General features: G+C 43.2%; 1 protein-coding gene and 1 long non-coding RNA gene across 22 annotated transcripts in view; one reads left to right on the top strand and one right to left on the bottom strand.

The window, feature by feature from the left end:
* Nucleotides 1–25,219, top strand: part of REPS2 (RALBP1 associated Eps domain containing 2) — a 155,864-nt gene that overhangs the window by 101,872 nt on the left and 28,773 nt on the right. For 11 of the 21 annotated variants that reach the window (XM_075060250.1, XM_075060239.1, XM_075060261.1 and 8 more), the window contains 3 exons: nucleotides 1,139–1,275; nucleotides 20,300–20,361; nucleotides 21,814–21,894. In XM_075060250.1, the coding sequence (XP_074916351.1) occupies nucleotides 1,139–1,275; nucleotides 20,300–20,361; nucleotides 21,814–21,894 (280 nt within the window). The remainder of the gene's footprint in view (nucleotides 1–1,138; nucleotides 1,276–20,299; nucleotides 20,362–21,813; nucleotides 21,895–25,219) is intronic. The other 10 variants (XM_075060304.1, XM_075060298.1, XM_075060315.1 and 7 more) reach the window with 2 other exon arrangements.
* On the bottom strand, nucleotides 8,561–24,999 carry LOC116827949 (uncharacterized). Its single transcript, XR_004374419.2, has 3 exons — nucleotides 24,101–24,999; nucleotides 15,003–15,085; nucleotides 8,561–8,771 (listed from the first exon to the last, which is right to left on the bottom strand). It is a non-coding gene; the product is annotated as an uncharacterized LOC116827949 (long non-coding RNA).

Below are 25,219 nucleotides of genomic sequence, written 5' to 3'. Positions count from 1 at the left end.
TGGTAATGTGAGTTCAAATAGTTTTGCCTTATTGTCCTACCACTTAATTATTAGTTTAGGCCCTCAGATTACCAACTAGCTAGCTCATTGGCTGAAGGAGAATCATGTGATCTGAACCAGACAGCTTAGATTGTCTCTGCTACAGCAGATTTAGGGCAAAAAAAAACCTGGGCTTGTCTGGCCTGGTTGCTCAAGGAGGTACAGATTCCTCCTCCCTGAAATGGTGAGGGCAGGCAGTGTTTCTAATGCTGCCCTCCCCCAGGAATTCCATTAGAGAAGGACAGCCTTTTAATTTCCCCAGTGGTCTGTAGGAGCTCCATAAGCAGGTGCTGTAAGGGTGAACTGAGTAAGACTGGGCACCTTTTTGGCCAGTCCCACTCAGCTGCAGACCCTGCAAAGGAGATGGGGTTGCAGGCATGTTGCACTGTTACAGAGCCTCTCATGGAGATTTTGCATTGCCAGCAGCCATATGCCCGGGGTGAATACATCAAAACTGCAGGCTGAAAGTAGTCTCCTGCCAGGACACCTTGTTCTTTTAAGTATTACAACTTATGTTACAGTTAATGCAACATTTTGGCTGCATTTATTTATTTTTGTGCTTTTCAGAATTCAGCCATATTGTAGGAAATAAATATCATAGTGAAAATGCTTCAGAAGCAAGTTAGCACTTTTAATATACTCCTAGCGGCAGCCAGAGCCCAACAGAGTTCAAATTAAAGTTTATGGAGGAGAGGAAGAAAGTTGGTAGAGAGGAAAGAAATTTTCATTCAGGTGTATTCAAGATAGTTACCACAATTATTCTGCTGTTGGCTGAGGTCACATGACCCTCTGAGTTAAAGGAGTGGAGCCTGAAGCTATAAAACTAAAACAATGAGGCTAAAAGGCATTTTTAACACTTGTCCTTGTTCTGTGTGTTTAAAAGTAACCCTCCCACTCTTTAGAGCAAGAGTGCCCTCCGTCTGTACCATCTAATATTATGTCCCACCGCCATCAGCTGCCCTTTCAATCCATGAGTCAATGATGTTCCAATGATGTAAAGCTCAACTCCACTCAATATTTACTACATTTGTATACATGAATGGTCTAAAAATATCAGTTGATTTTATTTTCCTTTTGAGATTCTTTTATTTTCCTGTAGGTCCTATTCCAGCACATCTATTGAAGATGCACTGAAAAAGGGGGAAGAGCCCCCTATGCCCCCACCAAGGCCACAGAAATCACATTCCAGAGCCTCCTCCTTGGACCTAAATAAAATCTTCCAGCAAAACACACAAGGTAAACATTCTTATTGCTTATCATTCAGGTTCTACTGTGATAGGTGCTTCAGAAATATATCTATTCTAAATAGCTAGCTATCCTTAATAAATATTTACATATACAACTGTTAATGTTACCAATATATTTCTGCATCAGATGTTGAGAAGATAATCTTATATATATTTTCTTTGTTGTTCACTGAGGCTATGATTCAGGAAAGGATTCCTTTTCGGGAAAGCAGGACGTCCCATGGAAGCCAATGGAATTTAAGCATATCCTTAAGTGTTTTCTCTAAATAGGGAGGCACTTAAGCACATAGTTTCATGGCTAAAATATTGTTGTTAGAAAACATGTATGGTAGCACAACATTAAATAATGTTATTAAACAAAAAATAAAAAGTTCGGTATTGGTGTCAGCAAGTAGTAAAATTATATAACACTGTGCATATGATCTAATCTTTTCTTCTTATAAAACTGTTCACTGATGACTAAGCTTTCAAGATAACACAGTTTTCAAACATAGTGCAAGCAGTTTTTGCAGTGAAAGAAAGCAGCTGGAACAGCTTTAGTGTCTTGAAGCAGAAGTTTTTCCAAAACTGATTGAGCAAGATATCCTTAGGTACAGTTTTCTGCCCAACATCAGTTATATAGGCCATTAGTGTATTTACCCAGGCGAAAATAGGTGCATTTCTGCATAGGTTTGTACATAACAGGCTCTTGCTTTGGTTCAATAATACCAATATAAGACTTTGGGTTTTTTTAAATGAGATTACTAGCTCCTTGCTTACCACATTGTCTGTGGTTTAGCAGCTGACAACATTAATCCTCACTGCTAGGTTCACCATGTATTATTTTTGCTGAATATATAGCCCTTGGCACACAGCATGTTGGTGTACGTGTGCACATTTATATGTATTGTGCAGCTTTATTCATTCCTGGAAACATAATAGCATGTTTCAAGTACAAGCAGAAATGTCACTTAAATACATACATGAATTGGCAACATCTTTAGCTCCTCCTTATGCCCTCACTTAGATAAGAAACATGCCCATTTTTTTTCCAAGGCTGTACATAATATGGACTTGGAGAAAGGGTGTTCCCAGGGTGACCTGGTGTTCTGTCACGTGGAGTCTTTTGCTTCTTGGATCCACAGGAGAGGGGAGAACATCATGAAAGGGATATTCTTGCTTTTTGGCTATTTTTGGATTCTTTTGTAGTGGCCTTCATTTCCCAGCCGGCCAGTTTGGGTAAGAGGCTGTGAATGAGAGATTTTCCTGCTTTCTGGTCACTGGTAAAAAGTTTTGCAGGCTAGGTGATGGTGCAGTGAGGAATGTTGGTGGTCCTGTTAATGGTTGCATCCTGAAGCAGTAACAATCCCTGTTTTGGGAAAGGAGTGGGTTTGAAAAATGGGAGAATGTGTCATTCACCAGGATTGACCTCACACTTTCAAAAGTCTCTGACACTCTGCTGTTTGGGCTCCTGAAACAAGCCACAGGAGGCAGACGGCTGATGGTGAATGTTCTCAGTGGATACAATGTGCTCTCCCTCCTGTGATTTTTTCATATGTTGTGAGTCTGCCTTCAGATTCTTCCTGTGGACTTGAATTTGGAAATAAAATATTGAGAATAGCATGGGCCAGCAATGGGTGAAGTATTCGTCTGAATTTTGGCAGGCGTCATGGCTTTAAAAACAGTCTGCATTGGCTACCTGCTGTCTGGCTGCTTCCAACATTTTCTGTCTATCAAAGTCATTAGAGAGTTTTCTTCTGGACTGCAGTCTGAGCTAACTTCTGGGTTTTTGGCGATGATCAGAGGCCATGTTATAGCAATGCAGTTATCTTTGAAATGTAATGCTTTTGTATAATATAGTCTGGAATGCATTTTATTCGCTGTTTAATTTCAGTTCTTCATTACAGTTCTTTAATTAATGCCTGTGTGACACACAGGTAATTTGTTTTGGAAAGAAAAGCAGCTTTGGCCAAGTACAACTGTAGTTGCAATAATCAATAAGATTCCTGAGTAGATGGAAGCAGTAGAAAATATAATTACAGATTAAATGTGTGTTGTATCATCCATCAAAATAGCCCAATGAGTATTTACAAATGAATTTGTGAGTGACAGCTTCAGTTGCTGAGTTACTTTTGGAACTCAAGTCCCACTGAGAATATTCTTGCAGTCAAGGTCCTGCATGTGGAATGCAGGCACCAGTTCTTGAATGGGTGTGTAAGCAAACAGTCAGTGGACTCGCTTCTTCCAAAATGACTGTAGGATGCTGGTTTCAACCATAGTAGTCAGTAACTCAGAGCCAGCTTTGTTGTTGCTCTACCTCAGTCTGTGTAAATTAAATACCCTGTTTTCTTAGTAAGAATTTGTTAAGGTTTTTGAACTTTCTTTTTATTTTATTATTTTATCTTAGCTTATGTAGGTGTGAGGGCCAGATCACAACCTACTATTTATTTTATTATTGCTGGGCAAAAAATGGGAAATGTTTTCATGAAAGTGTTTGCCAAAAAATTTCCCCTTATTCCGTGAAAATGTTCAAAGTTCAAAAATTCTTGACCAATTCTAATTACTCAAAGACTTTAAGGCCAGAAGGGACCATCATGATCGTTGAGCTGACCACCTGCACATCGCAAGCCACAGAATCTCTCCCTCTCACTTCTATAATAACCTCTGTATGCACTATTGACATCCTCCATTACTATTTATTTCTATTGCAGTAGTATCTCGGGGCTCCATCTTGCCAGGCTCTAGGCACACATGTTGGTGTCTCCTCCAAACAATGTACAATCTAAGTAAAATAATTCTTATGTGGAGGAGACCCTTTAAGCATGGATCTTCCCTTCCCCACATGGAAAAGAGAATCAGTTGCTTTCTGCAGAGACTTCTGAGGGTCTGGCAATCCAGGAAAAGGAAGGGATGCGTAGTGGCTAGGGCTAGGGCTGGCGAACTGTGATTGGGGCAAGAGCAGGGATATACATGGGGTTGCTCATTGTTCCCTTGCACCAGCATGCCCTTAAGTGTTTCTCATAGAAAACTAATACAACCAGAAAATGTATTTGCCACATGTGGATTTGGGATTTGCCATCATCCTTACTGTGAAACTCTGGGTGCCACCCCCAGCTGGGGAAGTTCTTATAGTATGGATCTGTCAGATCCATGCTACAAGGTGGGGGGATTGTGCCTCCATGTGGGTGGATAAAGGATGAAGCTAAATATAAAACAGGCCAAGGCAATAATCACAGAATCGTGGGACTGGAAGGGACCTTTAGAGGACATTTAGTCCAGTTCTCTGCACTCATGGCAGGACTAAGTATTATCTAGACCAGTGTTTCCCAATCTTGGGACACCACTTGTTTAGGGAAAGCCCCTGGTGGACCAGACTGGTTTATTTACCTGCCATGTACACAGGTCCAGCCGATCACAGCTCCCATTGGCCGTGGTTTGCTGCTCCAGGCCAGTGGGAGCCACGATTGGCTGGACCTGCCCTAAACAAGTGGCATCCCAAGTTTGGGAAACACTGGTCTAGACCATCCCTGACAGGTGTTTGTCTAACCTGCTCTTAAAAATATCCAATGATGGAGATTCCACAATTTCCCCGAGCAGTTTATTCCAGTGCTTAACTACCACGACTGTTAGGAAGGTTTTCCAACCTAACCCGCCCTTGCTGCAGATCCCTTTCTGCAGTACTCCATCCTAGGCAGTCATTTCCTGTTTTGTACGTGTGCAACTGAATGTTCTTTCCTAAGTGGAGTACTTCGCATTTGTCTGTATTGAATTTCATCCTATTTATTTCAGACCATTTCTCCAGTTTGTCCAGATCATTTTGAATTCTAATCCTATCTTCCAAAGCACTTGCAACCCCTCCCAACTTGGCATCATCCACAAACTTTATACGTCTATTCTCTATGCTGTTCTGTATCATTGATGAAGATATTGAACAGAAGTGGACCCAGAACTGACCCCTGTGGGACCCCACTAAATATGTCCTTCCAGCTGGACTGTGAACCACTGATGATTACTCCCTGGGAATGGCTTTCCAACTTGTTTTGCACCCACCTGTTTTGCTCCATCTAGATTTGCATGAGAAGGTCATGCAAGATGGTATCAAAAGCCTTACTACAGTCAAGATATACCACAGCTACCGCTTCCCCCAACCCACAAGGCTAATTACCATGTCAAAGAAAACTATCAGACTGGTTTTACACAATTTGTTCTTGACAAATCCATGCTGACTGTTTCTTACCACCTTAGTAACTTCTAGGTGTCTGCAAATTGATTTCTTAATTATTTGCTCCATTATCTTTCTAGGGTACAGAAGTTAAGCTGATTGTTCTGTAATTCCCCAGGTTGTCCTTATTCTCCTTTTTATAGATTGGCACTGTATTGGCCTTTTTCCAATCCTCTGGACTCTCTCCTGTCTTCCATGACTTTTCAGAGATAGTCACTAATGTCTCAGATATCTCCTCTGTCAGCTCTTTGAGTATTCTAGGATGTATTTCATCATGCCCTGGTGACTTGAAGACATCAAACTTGTCTACTGTATATACTCGTTCATAAGCCAAATTTTTTTTTAGTAAAAAAGGGAAGCACTAGAGAAGGGGGTTGGCTTATGAACAGGTATAGAGAGGGAGAGGTGAGACACAGTATCTCCCCCCAACAGAGGGGGCAAGGAGAGGCAGCAAAGCCAGAAGGGAAGAGGCAGGGCCAGAGTTCCTCTGCTTCTGGCCACGCTGTTCTCCCCACAGCCTTCGAAGCAGTTGCAGCTCCAGGGCTGACAGGCTGCAGCCATGCTGCTCGGCCCCGCCCGCCCCAGAGCAGACTGTGGCCGCGACACCTGGCCCGCCGGAGCACGCTGCTGCCGTGCCACCCAGCCTAGCCCGCTGGAACATGCTGTGGCTGCGCCGCCAGGTCTGGTCCACCGGAGCAGTCCAGCCAGGCCAGAGACATCTTCCCCTAGCCCTTCCCAGATAAGATGGGAAGGGATGGGATAGGGAGAGTGTGGGGGTACCGGGTTAGGGGTGGGGTTATATGGGAGGTGGTCCCAGGGGTTAGTTCCCTGACTTCCAGCTTCTCCGCCCCCCCCCCCCCCCCCCAATTTTCCCCACCAGTTCTGTCCCGGCCCGTCACGGTAAGCAGCTGGCATGCCAGGACACTTTGTTTACTTAGGTTTACCTCCGTGCCTGCGGACGCTCAAAGTAAACAAACCATCTTGGCTCATCAGCGGCTTATCTTGATGGCCCAGGAGCCAGAGTTTACTGACCCCTGAATTATAGGGTCGGTTTATGAACGAGTTATAAAAAATTTCCATTTTTACTCATCCATCTTGGGGGGTCAGCTTATAAATGAATCGACTTATGATCGAGCATATGTGGTAAGTCATTTTTAACCTGTTCTTTCCCTATTTTAGCCTCTGATTCTACCTCATTTTCACTGGAGCTCACTACGTTGGACGTCCAATCGCTACTAAACTTTTTGTTAAACTGAAACAAAGAAGTCATTAAGCACTTCTGCAATTTCCACATTTTCTGGTATTATTTCTCCCCTCTCCCTCCGCCCTCATTGAGTAACGGTCCTCCCCTGTCCTTGGTTTTCCTCTTGCTTCTAACGTATTTGTAGAATGTTTTCTTGTTACTCTTTATGTCTCTAGCTAGTTTAATCTTGTTTTGTGCCTTGGCCTTTCTAATTTTGTCCCTACATACTTGTGTTGTTTGTTATATTAATCCTTTGTAATTTGACCTAGTTTCTACTTTTTGTAGGACTCTCTTTTGACTTTTAGATCATTGAAGATCTCCTAGATAAGCCAGGATGATCTTTTGCCATATTTCTTATCTTTCCTACACGGTGGGATAGTTTGCTCTTTTGCTGTTAATAATGTCTCTTGGAAAAACTGCCAGTTCACTTGAACTGTTTTTCCCCTTAAACTCACTTCCCAAGGAATCTTACCTTCGAACTCTCTGAGTTTGCTAAAGTCTGCCTTCTTGAAGTCCATTATCTTTATTGTGCTGTTTTCCCTCCTCCAATTCCTTAGAATCATTAACTCTATCATTTCATGATCACTTTCACCTAAGCTGCCTTCCACTTTCAAATTCTCAACCATTTCTTCCTGATTTGTCAAAATCAAACTTGAAACAGCCTCTACCCTAGTAGCATTCTCCATTTTCTGAAATAAAAATTGTCTCCAATACATTCCAAGAACTTGTTGGCTAATCTGTGCCCTGCTGTGTTATTTTCCCAGCAGATGTTCCCCATTACCACCAAGTCCTGTGCTTTGGATTATTTTGTTAGTTTATAAAAAGCCTGATCCACCTCTTCTTCCTTGTTAGGTGGTCTGTAGCAGACCCCTACCATGACATCACTCTTGTTTTTTACCCCTTTTATCCTAGCCAGAGACTTTCAGCAAGTCTGTCTCCTATTTCCATCTCAGACTCAGTCCAAGTATATACATTTTTAATAAATAAGGCAACACTTCCTCCCTTTTTTATCCTTCCTGTTCTTCCTGAGCAAGGTGTACCCTTCTATACCAGTATTCCAGTCATATGTATTATCCCACTATGTGATGCCAACAGTCATAGTTAAGTTTATTAACTAGCATTCCTGGTTCTTCCTGCTTATTCCCCATACTTCTCGCATTAGTATACAGACATCTAAGATACTGATTTGATTCCCTCCTATGTTCCCTTTTGTTTTTCCCTTATCCCTGCTATCACAACCCATGCTCCCCCCCAGATACCGACCCTTCTCCCAGGTCTCCATATTTTTGACTACCTGTGAGCTTTTGTCTCCTGCCCCCATCCACTCTAGTTTAAATCTCATCTCACTAGGTTAGCTAGTCTTTATCCAAACATACTTTTCCCCTTCCTTGAAAGGTGGACCCCATCTCTACTTAGCAGTCCTTTTTCCCAGAAGAACATCCCGTGGTCAAGGAAGCTGAAGTCCTCCTGGTGACACCATCCTTTCAGCCAGGCAGTCACCTCCAGGATGCACCTGTCTCTGTTAAGGCCCCTACCCTTCACTGGAAGGATCGAAGAGAACACTACCTGCGCTCCCAACTTCCTCATACCACGGTACACCCAGAGCCCTGTGGTCACTTGGGATCTGCAGAGGGTCATAGCTCGCAGTATCATTTGTGCCCACATGGATGAGTAGCATGGGGTAGTAGTCAGAGGACTGGAAGATTCTCAACAATCGCTCCATAACGTCTCGGATATAGGGCTCTGGCAGGCTGCATAACTCCCGGGATGCCATGTCAGGCTGACAGATGGGTGCCTCCATCTCCCTCAGATGAAAGTCACTGACCACCACTACCTTATGTTTCCTCCTGGGAGCGGTGGCTGCGATCCTTCCAGCCTTGGGGGTACATGGCTTCTCCTTCTCCACCTTTGGGGGTGATTCCTCATCGCTCGTTGCCAGGGCAGCATATAGGTTTTCCATCAGCATGGTGGGTGGGATGGGCGTAGGGGTGACACACTGCCTGCTGACAGAAGTAACCAGCAGCCTCCCTATGACAGGACACTGGACACATTTTAAAATGGTTTTGCAAAATCTGAAACTAGATAATGATTAAAAAACAGGAAAATAGATAATGTTTAGAAAATAGAAAAGAACAATAACTAGAAAATGAGATGGCTTAAAAACTGAAAAAGAAATGACATGAATAAAAATGATAAAAGGACTTGAAAAAATATATTAAAATAGTATAAAATGTATTCAAATAAGTTTATGGGCAAGGGATTTAAAAATAAAGCAAATCTAGCAGGCAGTGTGTTTTACATCACTTCAGACATTTTCCTTGCTTGCTTGTTTTGCCTTTCCGTTTTAGGGCCTGACCCAGCACATATGTAGGTGAGTAACTTTACTTTTGTGAGTGTTTGTAAATTGAACCCCCTGAAGTGTGAATACTACATGGCTGGCAATATTTTTTCTGCACGCTTGGAAAGTGCTTAATTCATTTTTGGATGCTACTGCAATATATATTAATATGACATAACATTATGTATGATTAACATATAAAATGTGCATGTCTATATTAAGAGCCTGGGTGTCTATAAAGGGGTGTGTGTGCATATCACACACTTGGATGCAATTTGAGGGGTAAGGCCTCATTTTCAGAATCATGCATTATATTTTAGTTTAGGAGAGCCAGGATGATTTTTTTTTCTTACCCCAACAGCATTACGCACTTGCTAATATGAAAATCTGTTGTCATGAAAGACGCATAAAAGTGAGAAGGAAGACAGCTGCCAAGGAAAACAATAAACATCATTCTAAAGTTTCCAGTAATTTTAGTCTGAGGTGCAACTCCTCTTTTATGTTAAAAACCATACTAAATGCTTTATTAATAAAACTGTTTGTGGCACCTCACAATTGAATGCATTATGGCAATTTTATTCAATAAAAATATGTCACTGTCATTTCATTAGAAGTGCACAGCTTCCTGTCCTTATATTTTGAGCTAAAGAATACTAAGTGCCCAGTATAGACTGAAGATAAATAAAATCAGCAGCCACACTCTTGCATGTTAATCATAGAATGCTGGAAAGTAGAAATGGAGGAGATCCATTAGACTTTGTTGGGCTTGATCCTGCCAGGTATTGAGCACTTTCTGAGAGTGGTGGAGTGCCCCCTCAGCTCCTTCGGGATCATTGAGGGTTCAGGGCAAGACTGAATCCCTGTTGTATGAATGTATATACTTGTGTTATAGTAGCATCTAATTGGCCCCAATCAGAGGTCAGGACCCCATTGTGATAGGCACTCTATATACACACACATGCACAACCAAAAAAGTCCCCTTGGTAATGCAAGTGTAACATGAACGGCCATACTAGGTCAGACCAGTGGTCCATCTAGCCCAGTAGCCTGTCTTCCGACAGTGGCCTGTGCCAGGTGCTTCAGAGAGAATGAACAGATCAGGCAGTCATCAAGTGATCAATCCCCTGTCGTTAACACCCAGCTTCTGGCAATCAGAGGCTAGGGACACCCAGAGCATTGATGGATCTATCTTCTGTGAATTTATCTGGTTCTTTTTTGAACCTGTTATAGTTTTGGCCTTCACAACATCCCCTGGGCAAGGAGTTCCACAGTTTGACTGTGTGTTGTTTGAAGAACTACTTCCTATTATTTGTTTTAAAACTGCTGCCTATTAATTTAATTGGGTGACTCCTGGTTGTTGTGTTACTTGAAGGAGTAAATAACACTTCTTTATTCACTTTCTCCGCACCATTCATGATTTTGTAGACCTGTATCATATCATCCCTTAGTCATCTCTTTTCCAAGCTGAAGAGTCCCAGTCTTTTTTAATCTCTCATACAGAAGCTGTTCCATATTCCTAATCATTTTTGTCGCCCTTCTCTGTGTCTTTTCCAATTCCAATATATCTGTTTTGAGAAAGGGTGATGAACTGCACGCAGTATTAAAGGTGTGGGCACGCCATGAATTTATATAATGGCATTATGACGTTTTCTGTCTTATTATCTATCCCTTTCTTAATAGTTCTTAACATTCTGTTAGCTTTTTTGAGTATAAGTTTTTCAGAGAACTATCCACAATGACTCCAAGATCTCTTTCTTGAGCTGTAACAGCTAATTTAATACCAGTCATTTTGTATGGCTGGGATTATGTTTTCCAGTGAGCATTACTTTGCATTTATCAACATTTGTTGTCTACAGTAGTGCAACCTCTATTCTGATTTTAAATATCACAATGATTTAAAAAAGAAGACACCTCCCCACACACACACTTAGGCATTTCAATATAAATGATATCCAGGATATCTTCTTGCTCTGTTCCATCCTTGTGAATGTAAAAGTTTATGCTGCCTTGATTCCTTGGCACAGTACAAATAAAATTAAAGCAGATTTTATTGTAGAAATAATTTGGGATAATGATTATATTCACCTTTTTCCCTTACTCCCATTTTTCTTAAGATTTTTGTCTTAAGTAATTTTATTTAAATTTGAAAAAGGGAACTGTTATTAATGAAAGCTTTTAAATGATTTATTTTAAATTAGTTATTTCCTCATGTCTTGCTATATCCCCATGTGTCTGGGAATGAAGGAGTACTCTGTGACTGACCTTGTGCAGTACTACAAAATGCTTTGAGCTGTGTGTATACACACATTTTTGGGAGTTGCGTGGGGTCCATCAAGAGAAGTGATATTTCTTTCGTAGTTATAGTAGTTTAGAATGATGTGCCAAAGTGACATAGGCCTTTACCTCAACATTTTAAAAATAATTAAGTGGGGTTTTAGCATGCATCTCCTGCTTAGTTTACTGAAAGCTTCACAGTTAGTTTTTTTGCCAGTTTGAGAATGCAATGGTTAGTGCCATGCTGCTTTGTCTATATCTGTTAGCTTTGCCATGTGAAGCTTTGGGATATCATTCTTACATGAGATATTGGTCGAGACAAGAATCTTTGTAATGCCTAAAATTAAACATGGGGCACGATCTCTATTTTCCTCTAGTCTCCCAGAATCTGATAAAACCAGCCTCATCTACACTATAGCTTCCGCTGTTGCTATGATTGGTGGAGAACTAACGGCTCCAATTTTCCTGGGTTAGATGAGGCTACAGTGGTAGCCACCTCCTCCTCTGGACTCCTTGCCAATTCTCTTACACCAGATAAGTCAAGTAAGAGAGCCGGGATCCAGTGGCCATTTCTACCTCACCACCAGCTGTGGAATGGGGAGAGTAGAGTGCAGCAGTCTTGGGGGCTGCTGCACTGTTAAGGTGTGATTGAGCAGCCCGAGGGAAGGACTACTGCTTCTTCTAGTGATGATCCCTATTGCATTCCACTGTGGGTTACGCATGTGCACCATGTGCCTGGAGTTGGAAAATTTGAAAGTAGTGTCCGTTGGTCCACATATGTGTCCTTACTTGCTGCATGCTTCTGTCCGAGGTGAAAAAAGGATGGGGCAGACCGACCGTGTCTCCAGTTACTTCTCCCCGCCACATGGTCCAGGTCGGAACCTTCAGTGTAATTGTCTCTGACGCAGTTTTAATTATTACAATTACAAATAGTTTTTATCAGATTTAGCTGTAGTTTTACTAGGTTTATTTCTTTCCTAGTTTTAGTAGTTACTAGTTTTAAAAGTTAGACTAGAGCAGATTTGGAGGATTTTCCCTGTCCCTGCCCCCTGCAGAACTCCGAGCTTCAAACTTTGTGCTTCTTGCCTGCAATCCTTCTTTGTCACTAACAAACACCAACTCTGCCTCTACTTCCTGGGAGAAGCTCAGACCATGGCTAGGTGCAGTATTTGCCAGTCGTTCCCTAGCTGTACCCAAGAAGTCTAAGCACTTTGTCTCTGTAGGCATCTCATGGAGGTGGCCATGAGACAACATTCAGACCCAGGCCAGGGAACCCCCCAGGTATATTAGCTTGATTCAGCCAAGAATGTGCCTTCTGCTGCTATGTCTGACTCTGGTGCTGGTGGAACCACCCCTAAAGGCCCAATGGCAGAGCCTAGTCAGGAGATTAGGAAGCAGTTCCATGCTTATTGGAGTAAGTCTTCCTCCAAGTCCAAGAAACTGGACATTCCCTCCACCAGCTCAGCACAAGGGGACATAGCGTGTTCTAAGTGTCACAGGTATGAGACAAAGACCCACAAACAATGGGATACAGTGGTTCTGGGCAGCAAACTGTCGTACTGCCATCTCTGGCACCTCACACAACGTGAAACCCTCCTGCAGCAGGAAAGACTTCAGCACCGCTACTGGCAACCGGAAAAGAGAGAGTCCCCCTTACACTAGGGAGATGTCTTCGCCTTACTGGATCCAGAGTCTCTTCCTCCATTTAGTCCTTCCACTTCCAGAGAACTCATGTCCCTGCCACGGGATATGCCTATGGTACGGCCTCCTCACATGTGTTATGCACCACTCTATCGGCACCAATGGTACCACTACTGGAACCAAGAGTCCACCTTTTCCTCTTCTGATGAATTGGAACTGGGGGAAGAACTGTCTATACCGTACCACTCCTATGCACCATCACATAGACTGACACCCATGGGAGCAACTACCTCCTCATCTTCTCCAGAACCACTGGTGCCCCATGGCATGGGGACTCTTGCAACTCCCTGTTGATCCTGCTTATGGGCCATATTGGGATCCCTGAGCACAGTATTCTCCTTTGCAGTCCACCCAGTCTGCAAGAGTTGCCACCTGTTTCCCCCCCCCCCTCCCCCGAGGGATCCATCAGGAATGCCCGTGGGTCTGCTGGCAGAGGAAGAATTTTATACCCCAATTCTGGCAGTTCTGCTGGAGCCAACTAGATTCCCGTCCTCATCGCCAGATGAAGCTGTGACTACATAACCCCTTTTCCCACTGGATAACTTCAGACAATTTCAAGATCTTTTACAGGGCGTTGTGTGGGGAACTCCACATTCCTCTGGAAGAGATCCAAGACTATCAACATAAGCTTCTGGACGTTCTCCGTACTTCGAGACTGACCAGAATAGCACTACGATCAACGAAGTCATACTGGAGCCAGCCAGGATACACATGGCACACTCCTGCCACATGTACTGCCACCCTTAAAGGAGCAGAGAGACACTACTGTGTCCTGGCCAAAGGATCAGAATTCTTCTTCTCCCACCCAGCTCCCAAACTCACTGGTATTTCAGGCTGCTGCAGAAATGGCTAAACAACAAACGCCCTCGAGCCACACCTGCACACAAGGAAAGGAAGCATCTGGATCTACTGGGGAGAAAAGTAGTCTTTTCTTCCAGTTTACAATTCAGGACAGCCAATTATTAAGCATTGTTGGCTCAGTATGACTGGTTGAATTATGCTAAATTAGAGGAATTTGCTAAGACTGTGCCCGCTTTCAGACAGTTGGCAAGGAAGGGCAGCTCATAGCTAGAGCTGCCCTACAATCCACAGTGGATGTGGCTGCTGCTTCCTCCAGGGCCATGGCTACAGTCATTGTGAGGTGTAGAGTCTTGGCTTCGTGCTTCTGTTTTTTCTAGGGAGGTCCAGAACACAATGTAGGACCTCCCTTTTGGTGAATCCCATCTCTGCAACCAGAAGATAGATGAGTCTTTGCATACACTAAAAGACTCTAGGGCTACCCTTCGCTCACTTTTGTCTCAAAATGAAAGTCCCACTGCCCATCATCCACAGAGAGTTACAGGTCTCCACAGTTTTGCCAACGTAGGCCCTATGAACCTCCATGCAAGCAACAAAAGATCCAAAGGTCTCATTTCCTTGCCCCTTTCCCCCCCATGCTTCAGTCTCCAACCCAACCCAAACCAAGAGGTATTTCTGATGCGAGCTCTTGATGTGAGCTTGAAAGCTGCCAACCACTGAGCCTAACACTTCATGACCCTTCGACTCCTTTCAGGGGTTATCTAGCACTCTTTTTCACACTCAGAGTGCAATAACAAGGGACAAATGAGTGCTGAATATCATCTGCCCTGGAGATATGATCAAGTTTGTAATGCTTCAAGACCCTTTGCCCCATCTCCCTATGGGACCACTCTCCTGACAGTTTTCTCACCCAAGAGCTGAATGCCTTATTAACAACCTCCCCTTTTGAACCAATGGTGTCTTGATCCATGTCCCTCCTCTCCATGAAGGTTGCCTTTTTTGTTGCCATCACTTCAGTGAGAAGGGTTGGGGAACTCAGAGCTATGATGGTGGACCCGCCATTTACAGTATTCTACAAGGAGAATGTCTTGTTACGCCTACACCCAAAATGTTTACCAAAGGTGATCTCCCAGTTTTATATTAACCAATCCATTCACTTACCTGTTTTCTTCCAGAAACTGCATGCGTCTGCAGAAGAATGTAGACTCCCGTCCCTCAGTGTCCGATGAGGTTAGGTCTTTTACCTGCAGAGAAAAAAAACAATCAGGAAGTCCCCTAGACTGTTGTGGTAGCAGAAAGAATCAGGACAAGCCATATCCACCCAGAGAATCTCCAAATGGATTTCTGGCTGCATTAAACTCTGCCACCAGCTGTCGAACCTGTCCCACCACAAGGGTATGGCTTCACTCCGCTAGAGGTGAAGCAATGTCCATGGCATATGCCTCTCATAGACATATGTAGAGCAGCCACATGGAGTTCTCTCTCTGCATCTGCAACACACTGTGCCTTGGTACGGGACTCAGCAGTGCATGCCTCCTTTGGCACAGCAGTTCTCCGCATGACCCTTCCATCCCCATTCTTGCACCCTCCTCCAACTTAGGTCCTGCTTGTCTGTCATGCACAATGGAACATAATAGGGACTGTCACTCAAAGAAGAAGAGGAGGTTACTTACCTGTAACTGGAGGGTCTTTGAGATGTGTGGTCCCTATCTGTATTCCACTTCTCGCCCTCCTTCCCCTCTGCTTTGGATCTCTCAGATTCACCATGGAAAAGAAACTGGGGACATGATCAATTCACCTCACCCTTTGTCACCTTAGACGGAAGCACAAGGTGCATGCATGGACCAATGGACGCTACTTTCAAATTCTCCTTCTCTGGGCATACGATGTGGATATGTAACCCCAGTGGAAAACAGCTCGGGATCACATATCTCAAAGAACATCCAGTTACGGTAAGTAACCTCTTTTCCAGTTACTTGACACCGTTTTCTATGAAAGAAGCCTGATATTTGTGTTCACCATGGAAAGAACTGTTTGCTCTGCTAGTTTATACTTCCAAAGTACACACAACAATACCATCTTTAACAGACAGAACCCAACACCGACAAACCCTACGTAGACCGATTTCCAAGAAAGGCTGTCCTTCCGGAGTCATCTACGATTACGGGACAGCTGCTGAAATGTGCAAAAATGTATTTGTTTTATAGAATGTTCCTTTTTTAGGGGAATGATACTTGAGAAGGTCCAAGTCAATATCACCTGTCGTTAATACTCTTTTCATTCCCCGTTGGGAAAAAACAGGGCATGATTATTATAAGAAGTTATTACTTCTTAATAGTCAGCTGACTCAAATCTTCTCTGGCAATTGTGCTAACATAAGCATGATTTCCTTCTAACAACAGGCTGCAGATGTTTTGAAATAGCAGGGATTTTATGAATATTTCATTAATAGCTTAAGTTAGAATTTGTAGGATTAAAAAGAGGAAACTGGGTCAAATTTGCATGATTAAGTATCTCACTAACTTAAAATACTAAACTCTCAAATGTGTCATATTTTAAAAGCTGAAATAAGATGCTCTGTGCTCTACCTGACCACTTCAGCGTAAAGTAATTTTAATAAGGAAGGTTGTGTGGACCATTCTGGCAGTGTTGTGTGGGTGCCAAGTACAAGTTCTGAGCTTGGGAGCAACTTCAGAACATGCTTTCCCTGTTGGGCAAACTCATTTCCTCTATGTAGAATCCCATCATTTCTCTGGGGATCACGTGTATCACTGGGATAAAGTGATGAGTGTTGGAGATACAGAATGTACACTAGATGCTGTATTTTTTGGAGCAATGTTGAGGTTAAAGACAGCACAGGCGCCGCCGTCCTCCTTTCCCTCGGGGTGCTCAACCTCTGCTCAGGCCCTACCCCCACTCCACCCTTTCCCCTAAGGTCCCACCCCTGCCCCGCCTTTTCCTGCTCAGTTGTGTCCCCTCCCCCAAGCGCACTCCATCCCCTCTCCTCCCAGTATCTCCTGCATGCTGCAGAACAGCAGATTGCGGTGGGTGGGAGGTGCCGGGAGGGAGGGGCAGGAGTTGATTGGCAGGGCTGCTGGCAGGCGGGAGATGCTGGGGGGGAGTTGGGGTAGCTGACTGCTGGCAGGTGCTAAGCCCTGGAGCTGTTTTTTTTTCTATGGGTGCTCCAACCCCAAAGCACTCACGAGTCGGTGCCTGTGAAAGCCAGCTCTGGCATGAAGAGGAGGTGAGGAGCCTTTTTTGTACAAATGGCTATGAGGGCATGTCAGAGTTAAACAGAAAATTAGTAGGCACAAGAAGTGGGCCAAATTAGCAGAAAGTTAAAGGAACAACCGAACACAGTATGCAGTACCAACGACCGTTGACTATGAGTACTGTACTCCATCACTGTCTAGTCCCATGATTTTGAATTACCTTGCCAGTCCTGCCACTCATACTGTAATGTCCTCCGTAGCTTTAATTTCTGGCTCCCACAGCATAATTGTAAGAAATAATCGCAACTGAAAGGACTGACCTATGGTGATTTTACTACCTTGTTATTGAATGGTGCATATCATGATGTTAGTCAAACTAAGAGTTTCCCTAGGTTTCAGAAATTGCTCCTTTCTTGCTTTTGTGGTGTGAGCGATCTGATCTCTCATCATTCAGTGCACAGTATGATCCAGTGGATAGGTCATGGCACTGGGAATCAGATAGCATGTGTACTTTAGCTGGCTCTGCTACTGATCTGCTGGGTGACCTTGGGCAAATCACCTCAGCTCAGTCTCAGTGTTTTCCATCTGTAAAATGAAGATAATAACGCTTCCTTTCCTTTGCAAAACATCTGTGGAAAGCCATAGATGATGATATTCTTATCATTCTCCTACATCAGACAATGTAAAATATATTCAGATTTTTCAGTTTAATTCCTAAGCATGACTCCTGCAAGATTTTCCCAAGATAAGTTCATCACTTTGAGCATATACAGTCATCTTGTACATAGAATGTATGTGACTGGCCTAGGGAGCTTTTGTGTCTGAACTATATTCCACTTGGAGTAGGGACTATTAGTCTGTACTTGCCAGGCACACTATCAGCACTCAATAAACAGTAATAATCAGGAATCTGGGGTCAGGAAGGGAAGGTTTCTCACCCCTCTGCTACAACCCAGAGACTAGGTGGGTGGATGAGGTGAATGATGACAGATGAAAACATCACAGCTGTGTAGCGGCTTTTAAAAAATCTAACTGCACATGGGATGAAAGTTTCTAGTAACTTAATCTTTGCCCGTTTGGATACTTTGTGAATATGGTTAGTCTTTTATACCTTCAGTATATGAGCGACATCCCTAGGTAGCCTAAATTAGGATTCAGTAGTTCTGTATCCCTGTTTGGCACTTCTTTGTTTTTTCCATCTTGTGTGTCACACCTTCTTTGGAGCTGTAGTTAGCCAGTACAACTGTATTCAATGTTTTTACCCATGCATTTTTACACTAACGTCTCTGTGTACTTGGATCCAGATTTTAAAGTGATTTAGGCATTGCTGCACTCAGCGTTGCAATACCTAACTGATTTAGAAACTTGCATCTCATTTTCAAAAGGAATTTAGGCACTTAGGAGTATAGATCCCATTGTTGCGACACTGAGTGCAACAACGCCTAAGTAACTTTAAAAATCTGGGCCTTAGTGCTTTAGATCTTTTTCTTTTCTTTTAAGGAAACGAACAGGTTTGCATTAGGGAAAACATATGGACAATTTTAGATGGAGTGCATTTTAATAAGTTAAATGGTTATGCTGAAACAAAACTTGTAATGGTCTATGTGGTCTTTCAGAATATGGGTAAAACTAAACATAAATGTGTATATATAACCCGTTGTTTAGCATTATTATAGTAAAAGGGCTGTTTTATTGTTGTTTTAGCACTACATTTTAGGCTTTACAAATAAACACAAATCTGAGATAGACTGACTTGTATTTTTTCAAAGGCAAGTATTGGGAAGGCTACGCAGCATAGGGGCCTCTAGAAGGGAAAATTAATCAAGACTCCCATGAAATTCACTTGATATCTATGTGTTAATCTAGTCCTCCTCATCACAGCTGCCTTTACAAAGCCTCATCTTCCCTGCAGTTCTGCCCTGGGATGGGTTTTATGGATTTAACGAGAGCCAGATTGAGAATTATAGTATATGGCCCACATGGTTTTTACCAAGTCAGTTCACTGGCTCAGAATAAAAGATCATATGATATTGCTTTGTTACATTACCCAAAGGGCCCAAAATTGACTGTTAAAATATTTTTTCCCTCATAAAAAACCCCAAACAAATCAAAGCTAAAACTGATCTCTGTATGCTTCATTTAAGCATCCATTCTAATTCCATGAGAGAGATTTTCTTCTCTGACTGGGCTTTGTGACTTGTCAGTGTATTTTATCTTGAGCAAACCCTAATGTCTACATTAGTACACTGCGTTAGTTTTTTTAAAAACGGCAATAATGTTAATGTCAAAGAACAGTGTCTTAAAAATAAGTAGACTTTCACCCATGCTCTGTACTTTAACTACAGTCAAACTGTTTTAGCTGCAGGCAGCTGACTGTATATATCTTTGTGGCTGACGGAATATATCTTTACCTTTTATTTTAACAGTAAGCTTTTTATAGCATTTAAATCTCTGGTCTTTTTCAGAGGGTATGCTGTAGCAGGAAGAGGTTTCAAACAGTGTTTGCTCAGATTTGTTTTGAGTAAAGACCCAGTCTGATTTTCATCATTAAAAATGTTGAAAACCACCTGTTCACTGACAGTCAGCAGAGAAAATAGTCTAGTTCCAAGGTTTTCAAACTGTGGGGCACGCCTCCCTGAGGGGATGGAGGAATGTTCAGGGTGTGGGGGGGTGAGTGGCGATGCCAAGTGTCTCATGTCAGCACCGTGTGGCGAGGCCCGGGCCAGCTCTCCCAGGGCTCCCTCCTGACTTACCTCAGCGGGCCACCCAGCCTATGGGTCAGTGTAAACATCTGCTGCTGCCATACCGATTTCTGTGCCCATCAGCCTCTGCACCCAGCACTTGTTCCGCCCCCAGACACAGTGACACATGCCTTCCCCCACTCTGAAAACCTGGGGGCGGGGGAAGAGGCAGAGGGACAGGTATTGGCCCTGCCCTAGTGGTGCAGCCTGGCTGCAAGCTAGAAGTGGCCCGCTGCTGAGGAAGCCTTGGCTGTGCAATTGGTAAGTGTCTGTGTATTTGAAACGTACAGATGTAGGCAATTTAATTAAAAGTTGGCATCAAGGTCTCTGTTAGGTTTATAAGTAGGCTATCAAGCATACTTTTGAACGTGTCTATTTTTGTCTGGGTTGAGGGAGTGCATCCAAAAATTGTAACTCAAAGAGGGGGTTCAGCTCAAAAAGTTTGCAAACCACTGGTCTAGTTTTTAGTTGTATTAGTTAATTTTATTTGTTTCTCTCATTTCAGCTGTGAAGTCAGGTTGGTTACCACCACCACCTGCCCTGCCCCCTAGGCCTTTTGTATCACAGGTATGTACAGAATTTCAGTATGTGGATAATTGGTGTACGGTGGTGGTGGTTGTTTTTATACTGTGGTAATCAATACATGCAAGCTTGGATATCTAACCATTCTCATTATAAAGCTAATACTCATCTATAGAATGCTTTACAATGTCAGGCTTTTTGTGTATGGAGAACGTTATATTTGTTTGGTCTGTCTATCCAGTATGGCATGATGTCATAATTTTGACTCCTTCCAGCTCATTGTTGTGGAGCTGGGTATGTCCAGTAGAAAATGTTGTAATTTACAAGCCTGATGGTAGTGTTTGCTATCTGGAAGGCACAGGTTTGATCCCAGCCTATTTCTTGCTTCTCAAGCTGTAAATGCTGTCAAGGCAGCAATGCAGGAAGCAAATGCATATCGCATTATGATATGTTACATATCAGCGTGAAAAGTCATGCTAAAAGGAAATAAATCCCACGTTAGCTGCATTACTGAGTGGCATGCTGGCTGTTGGTTCATCAGTGTCACACAACCATTGTGTAAAGCAAATGGATTTAATCATGAGCAGTGGTCCCGAGGAATGTACGATGTGTTCATAAGGGATGATGGATACACAAAGGCCATTTAGCTCAGCAAGACTATCATAGTGATTGCATCTTTACCTCCTTGTTTGCCACCTCTCTTAATCCTCTTCTATAAAAATGTCAGTCTAGCTGTTTTACTCATTTGTACCATTGGCTCCAGTTGGCCTTACACGGCAATTTATTTTTTATGTCAGTCTTTCAGAGGAGATGTAGAACCGAGTCCCTGACCACTTAGGAGCTAACATTCCGACTCTCCGTAAAAAGTGCATTGGCACCTTTGAGTGGACCATCAGCAGTCAGAAATTCAGTTTTAAGTCTCAAATAAAAGTCAGAATCTCCAGCAGAATAGTGCCCCCTAATGGTAGGCTGGGGCATGTGTTCTCTAAAGGGAAGGTTGCCATTTGCTGGGTCACAAACAACAATTCTCTCTCCATCCCCTTCTCCCCTAAATTATCTTTGGAGTTTGCTAAATTCTTCATTTGGAGGATTATATAGATTGCTGCCTTAAGCGTTCTTTGATCCAACTACAACCTTAGCTGCGCATCTTAGTGCATCCATCAAAGCTTTGCTTTGCCTAATCTCCTGTAAGAAGTGTCTATTCCTTGCACCCCCTTCTACTCTGAATTATTGCTTCCTGCCTCCCTTATATCACTGCCATCATCAGCTGTACCCTTTCACTGCATCTCCATCGCCAGTGTACCCTCACACACTCAAAAGTCTTACAGTCACTGCTGTCTGGAAAATAAACAAATGAGCAAAACAAAACCCATTTCTTGAGGATCAAACCAGTGCTACAGGTAATACTTTTGCTAATTGCTTATTTTTCGGCATGTGATAGATTTTATTCTCTCTGACCATGCAACAGGAGAGACTCATATGTATTTCCATATCCAGCAGGGTCCTCACCATGTCACAAATACAGAGCCTGTTGCCCAGGCCAAATCCAGCTATATAGAGTTCAGACTAAAGGAACAGGTATGCTCTGAAATTGTAAACTATAATTCCCATGTAAAGTTCCTAATGCTTTCTTCTCTCCCATTACAATACGCTATTCCTTGCAAAATATGTAGTGTTGGAGAAACATATGACACTTTACTTTTAAAAATTATCAGGGGTTGGATGGCATTACAGCAGGGTTTTTAAAAAAGAAGATATTTCTACCTTCTCATAATACTGTTATTTTGACTTCAAATTGAAAAATAATTGTAATAATATTTTAGACCATCTTAGCTGCATCCTTGCTCACATCTTCTGTGCCTAGTCATCAAAATGTATCTTTAAATGGTCAAGATTGTATATAGAGGATGGGGTTCATAATTCAACTTATCTAATCCTTAATTATAGCAAGCATAGCTATAATAAACATATGGATTACATTAGCCAAAGGGGGCCCTTGACTTAAAGAGCATGAATAAATTCAAGTGAAGCCAATCTGTTTTCAAAATAAAGGGAGGATCAGGAAGAACTGAAGTAAAACATTGAAACTGGCGTGACATACTCAGCTTTTACCTGTTTTATGACTTATCTTGCTCTTCTTCAATTTCTGTTTCAACTAATTTTCTACAGTGTTATTGGAAATTCTTTTCATTGCCTTAACATTTCAATCTCCATATATAGCTAAGCACCCTGAATGTAGTTGTAATGTACAGTTGTAGCTTGGGAATTAAATGTGTCCCAAGTATTTTAAGGCTGCCCTGCACCACTTGTGCGTGCTTATGGTGTAATTATTTTGGTGGTGTTTTGTAAATCAATTGATGGAGTGTAGGAAGAGGGAAACAATTTATTCTGAACACTGGAGTTTTCCATGGTTGACTAGGAGACAGCTAGGATTGGTTAGGTGTTTAGAGTATGTGTTCCCTGCACAGTTAATTGGGTGATTGGCGCCCACTTTAGTCTAGTCCAGGGTGAGAGTCCCCACAGGAAAGCCCCACCTGCGTTACTGCATCCTCGCTCTTTCTGCATTCACCTATGTGTGTCTGGGGGCATAGCCCATGGTCCTTTGTGTTGAGACTTTCTAGGATTCTTTCCCAGTCAGTTGTGGGAGAACTTTGACCTTTAGGGGGAATTGTGGGAAGGGTTTGAGGACTATCAGTACTTGAGTGAATTTGCTGGCATTCTCACTGCAAAGTTTGGGAGGGTTCCAACCCAAGCAAAAGTGGAGCTCAGGTTCTAATCCACCCCACAACTGTGTAAACTAGTCTGGGCTTAAAGACTCTTCAGACCTCTCCAGAGGTTTTCCTGTGTAGATGGTAGGGGAGTGTGGGCTAAACCCTAGTAAGAGTCCAGTTTAACTGTGCAGCTGAGACATTCTCATAGAGTGAAATTAAGGGATTCACTGGACTCCAGGTACTGTTGTCTATCAGCAAGTTATGGTAGGATAGAAGTTTAGTCATTATATTTTAATTGGGCAGAAGTTCCTGTGTGAGAGTAATCAATAACAATGTAGAAATGGAGCTTTAACTTTGGTCCTGTACTTTTGTAGTTTTCAGAAATTGTCTCAGCTTTTTTGTTAGACTTTCGTCTTCCTGCCAGTACTTCCTCGGCAGCCAACCTCACTATATTACTGAAACAACACAGTAATTCATAGCACTAAACACTTCTAGTTGTGTCAGAAATCCAACCCACCACATTATTTATTGATTTATAGTTCATCTTACCTAAATGGTGTATAAGCAGGATTGGGCCATTGGGCAGTTTAAGCACACTTAATAGCTTTGGCCGGATATAGCACAGGTATCCTCAACCCTGGTCCTGCTTTCCAGGCAAAGTACCCTGTTTCCTATTAAATAAAACTCATCATGGCTGGATTAAGGCATAGGGTTGCCAGTTGCCTGGTTTTCGACCAGAAAGTCCGGTTGAAAAGGGAACCTGGCAGTGTCCAGTCAGCAGTGCTGTCTGGACAGTAAAAGTCCAGTTACTTATAGTAACTGCCTCTGCCACTGGGAGGCAGGAAGAGCAGCTGCTGCTGCTGGAACTTGGAGGAGCACTCAGCCACAGTTCCCACAGAGAGAGGTACTGGTGGCTCCCTGGTCTTGCCCCGAGCATTGCTCTCCCTGCCCTGTCCTGCCCTACTCACGCCTCCATCCCCAGAGCATGCCTCTCCCTCCCCCAGCCTGCCCCAGTCACCTCCCACACCTCCGGAGCCTGGCTCTCTCTCCTCCGTCTTGCCCCAGTTACTCACCCCCAGAGTCCATATCTCTCTCTCCAGCATCTTGCCCAGGCACACTTCCACCCCTAGAGCCCTGCTCAGCTGGCAGGGGGAGGGTGATGGAGAAAGCAGCAAGTGACAGTGGGGTGGAAAGAGGAGTAGGGGGGGGCCTCGGGGGAAGAGGCGGAGTAGGAGGCAGAGGAAGTTCTGGCACTCAGTGTCCAGTTTTTACAGATTAGAAAGTTGGCCACCCTACATAGGCACCAGAGGCGTATGCAAAGGACCTCTGCTCCTAGAGTCTTGTGATTACATCTGAATCTCAGTTCTTTTTTTCCTTTTTTTTTTTTTTTTTTAAAGGAAAGTTGCTAGATTTCATAGTTGTGAAGAAAATTTTGAAATTGTATGGGCTATGCCCCCCAAATGTAACCGATGCAGAGATGTTTTTCTGAATCTGCAGACAGCTTGAAACGACAACTTTGAGTGATGTGCACTCTCCCATGCATCAAAATGGCTTGCGGCTCTGGGTGCCCCCGACAAGGCCAACCCAGCAGAGGACTCTGCATGTAGCAGAAGAAGAATACAGCAGGCCTTGCCCACCAACCAAAGCAGATATACCCTGGTTATTGGGGTAAATATTAGTGGTGATGTGGTGTGGGGGGGATTGCTGCCACTCCTGCCTCTTAGGAGGCAGAGGGGCCCGTCTTGCTTCTTCTCTGGTGTAGAAAGGATCATCATATCGCTGTTGCTTCCTGGGAGGGGAAGGAGGGTTCTGTTATCATCACTTCAACTAGGGAAGGGTGTGGCTGGGCACAGAGCCATGGGGGCAGAGCTCTGGAAGTGTTTTCCAGAGCTGCTGTTAGAGCACTGCATTGCCTTAAACCGACCTTGTTCCTCAGCCCTCTCTTGGGCCTAAAGGAGTTGGGAATGTTGTCTTCGGGTAAGCTAATAATGAGGGAAATGGCAGCTGGGTTTGTTCCCCAGAACTGTATCACTCGTAGCCCTGTAGATAAATTTGTGGGTGTGCATGCATCCTTGTCATCTATCTATAGAACTTGAGGTTGTGGTTGATTAACCATGCATTTACTACTTCTTGACTTTCCCTAAGGAACTACTGTAACCCATGTCCTCTGTGATCTTATCTATTGTCAAGAG

This window comes from Chelonoidis abingdonii, chromosome 1, assembly GCF_003597395.2.
Source record: "Chelonoidis abingdonii isolate Lonesome George chromosome 1, CheloAbing_2.0, whole genome shotgun sequence".
In the NCBI taxonomy this organism is placed as follows: domain Eukaryota; kingdom Metazoa; phylum Chordata; order Testudines; family Testudinidae; genus Chelonoidis; species Chelonoidis abingdonii.
This window is presented reverse-complemented; position numbering and strand designations above follow the sequence as displayed.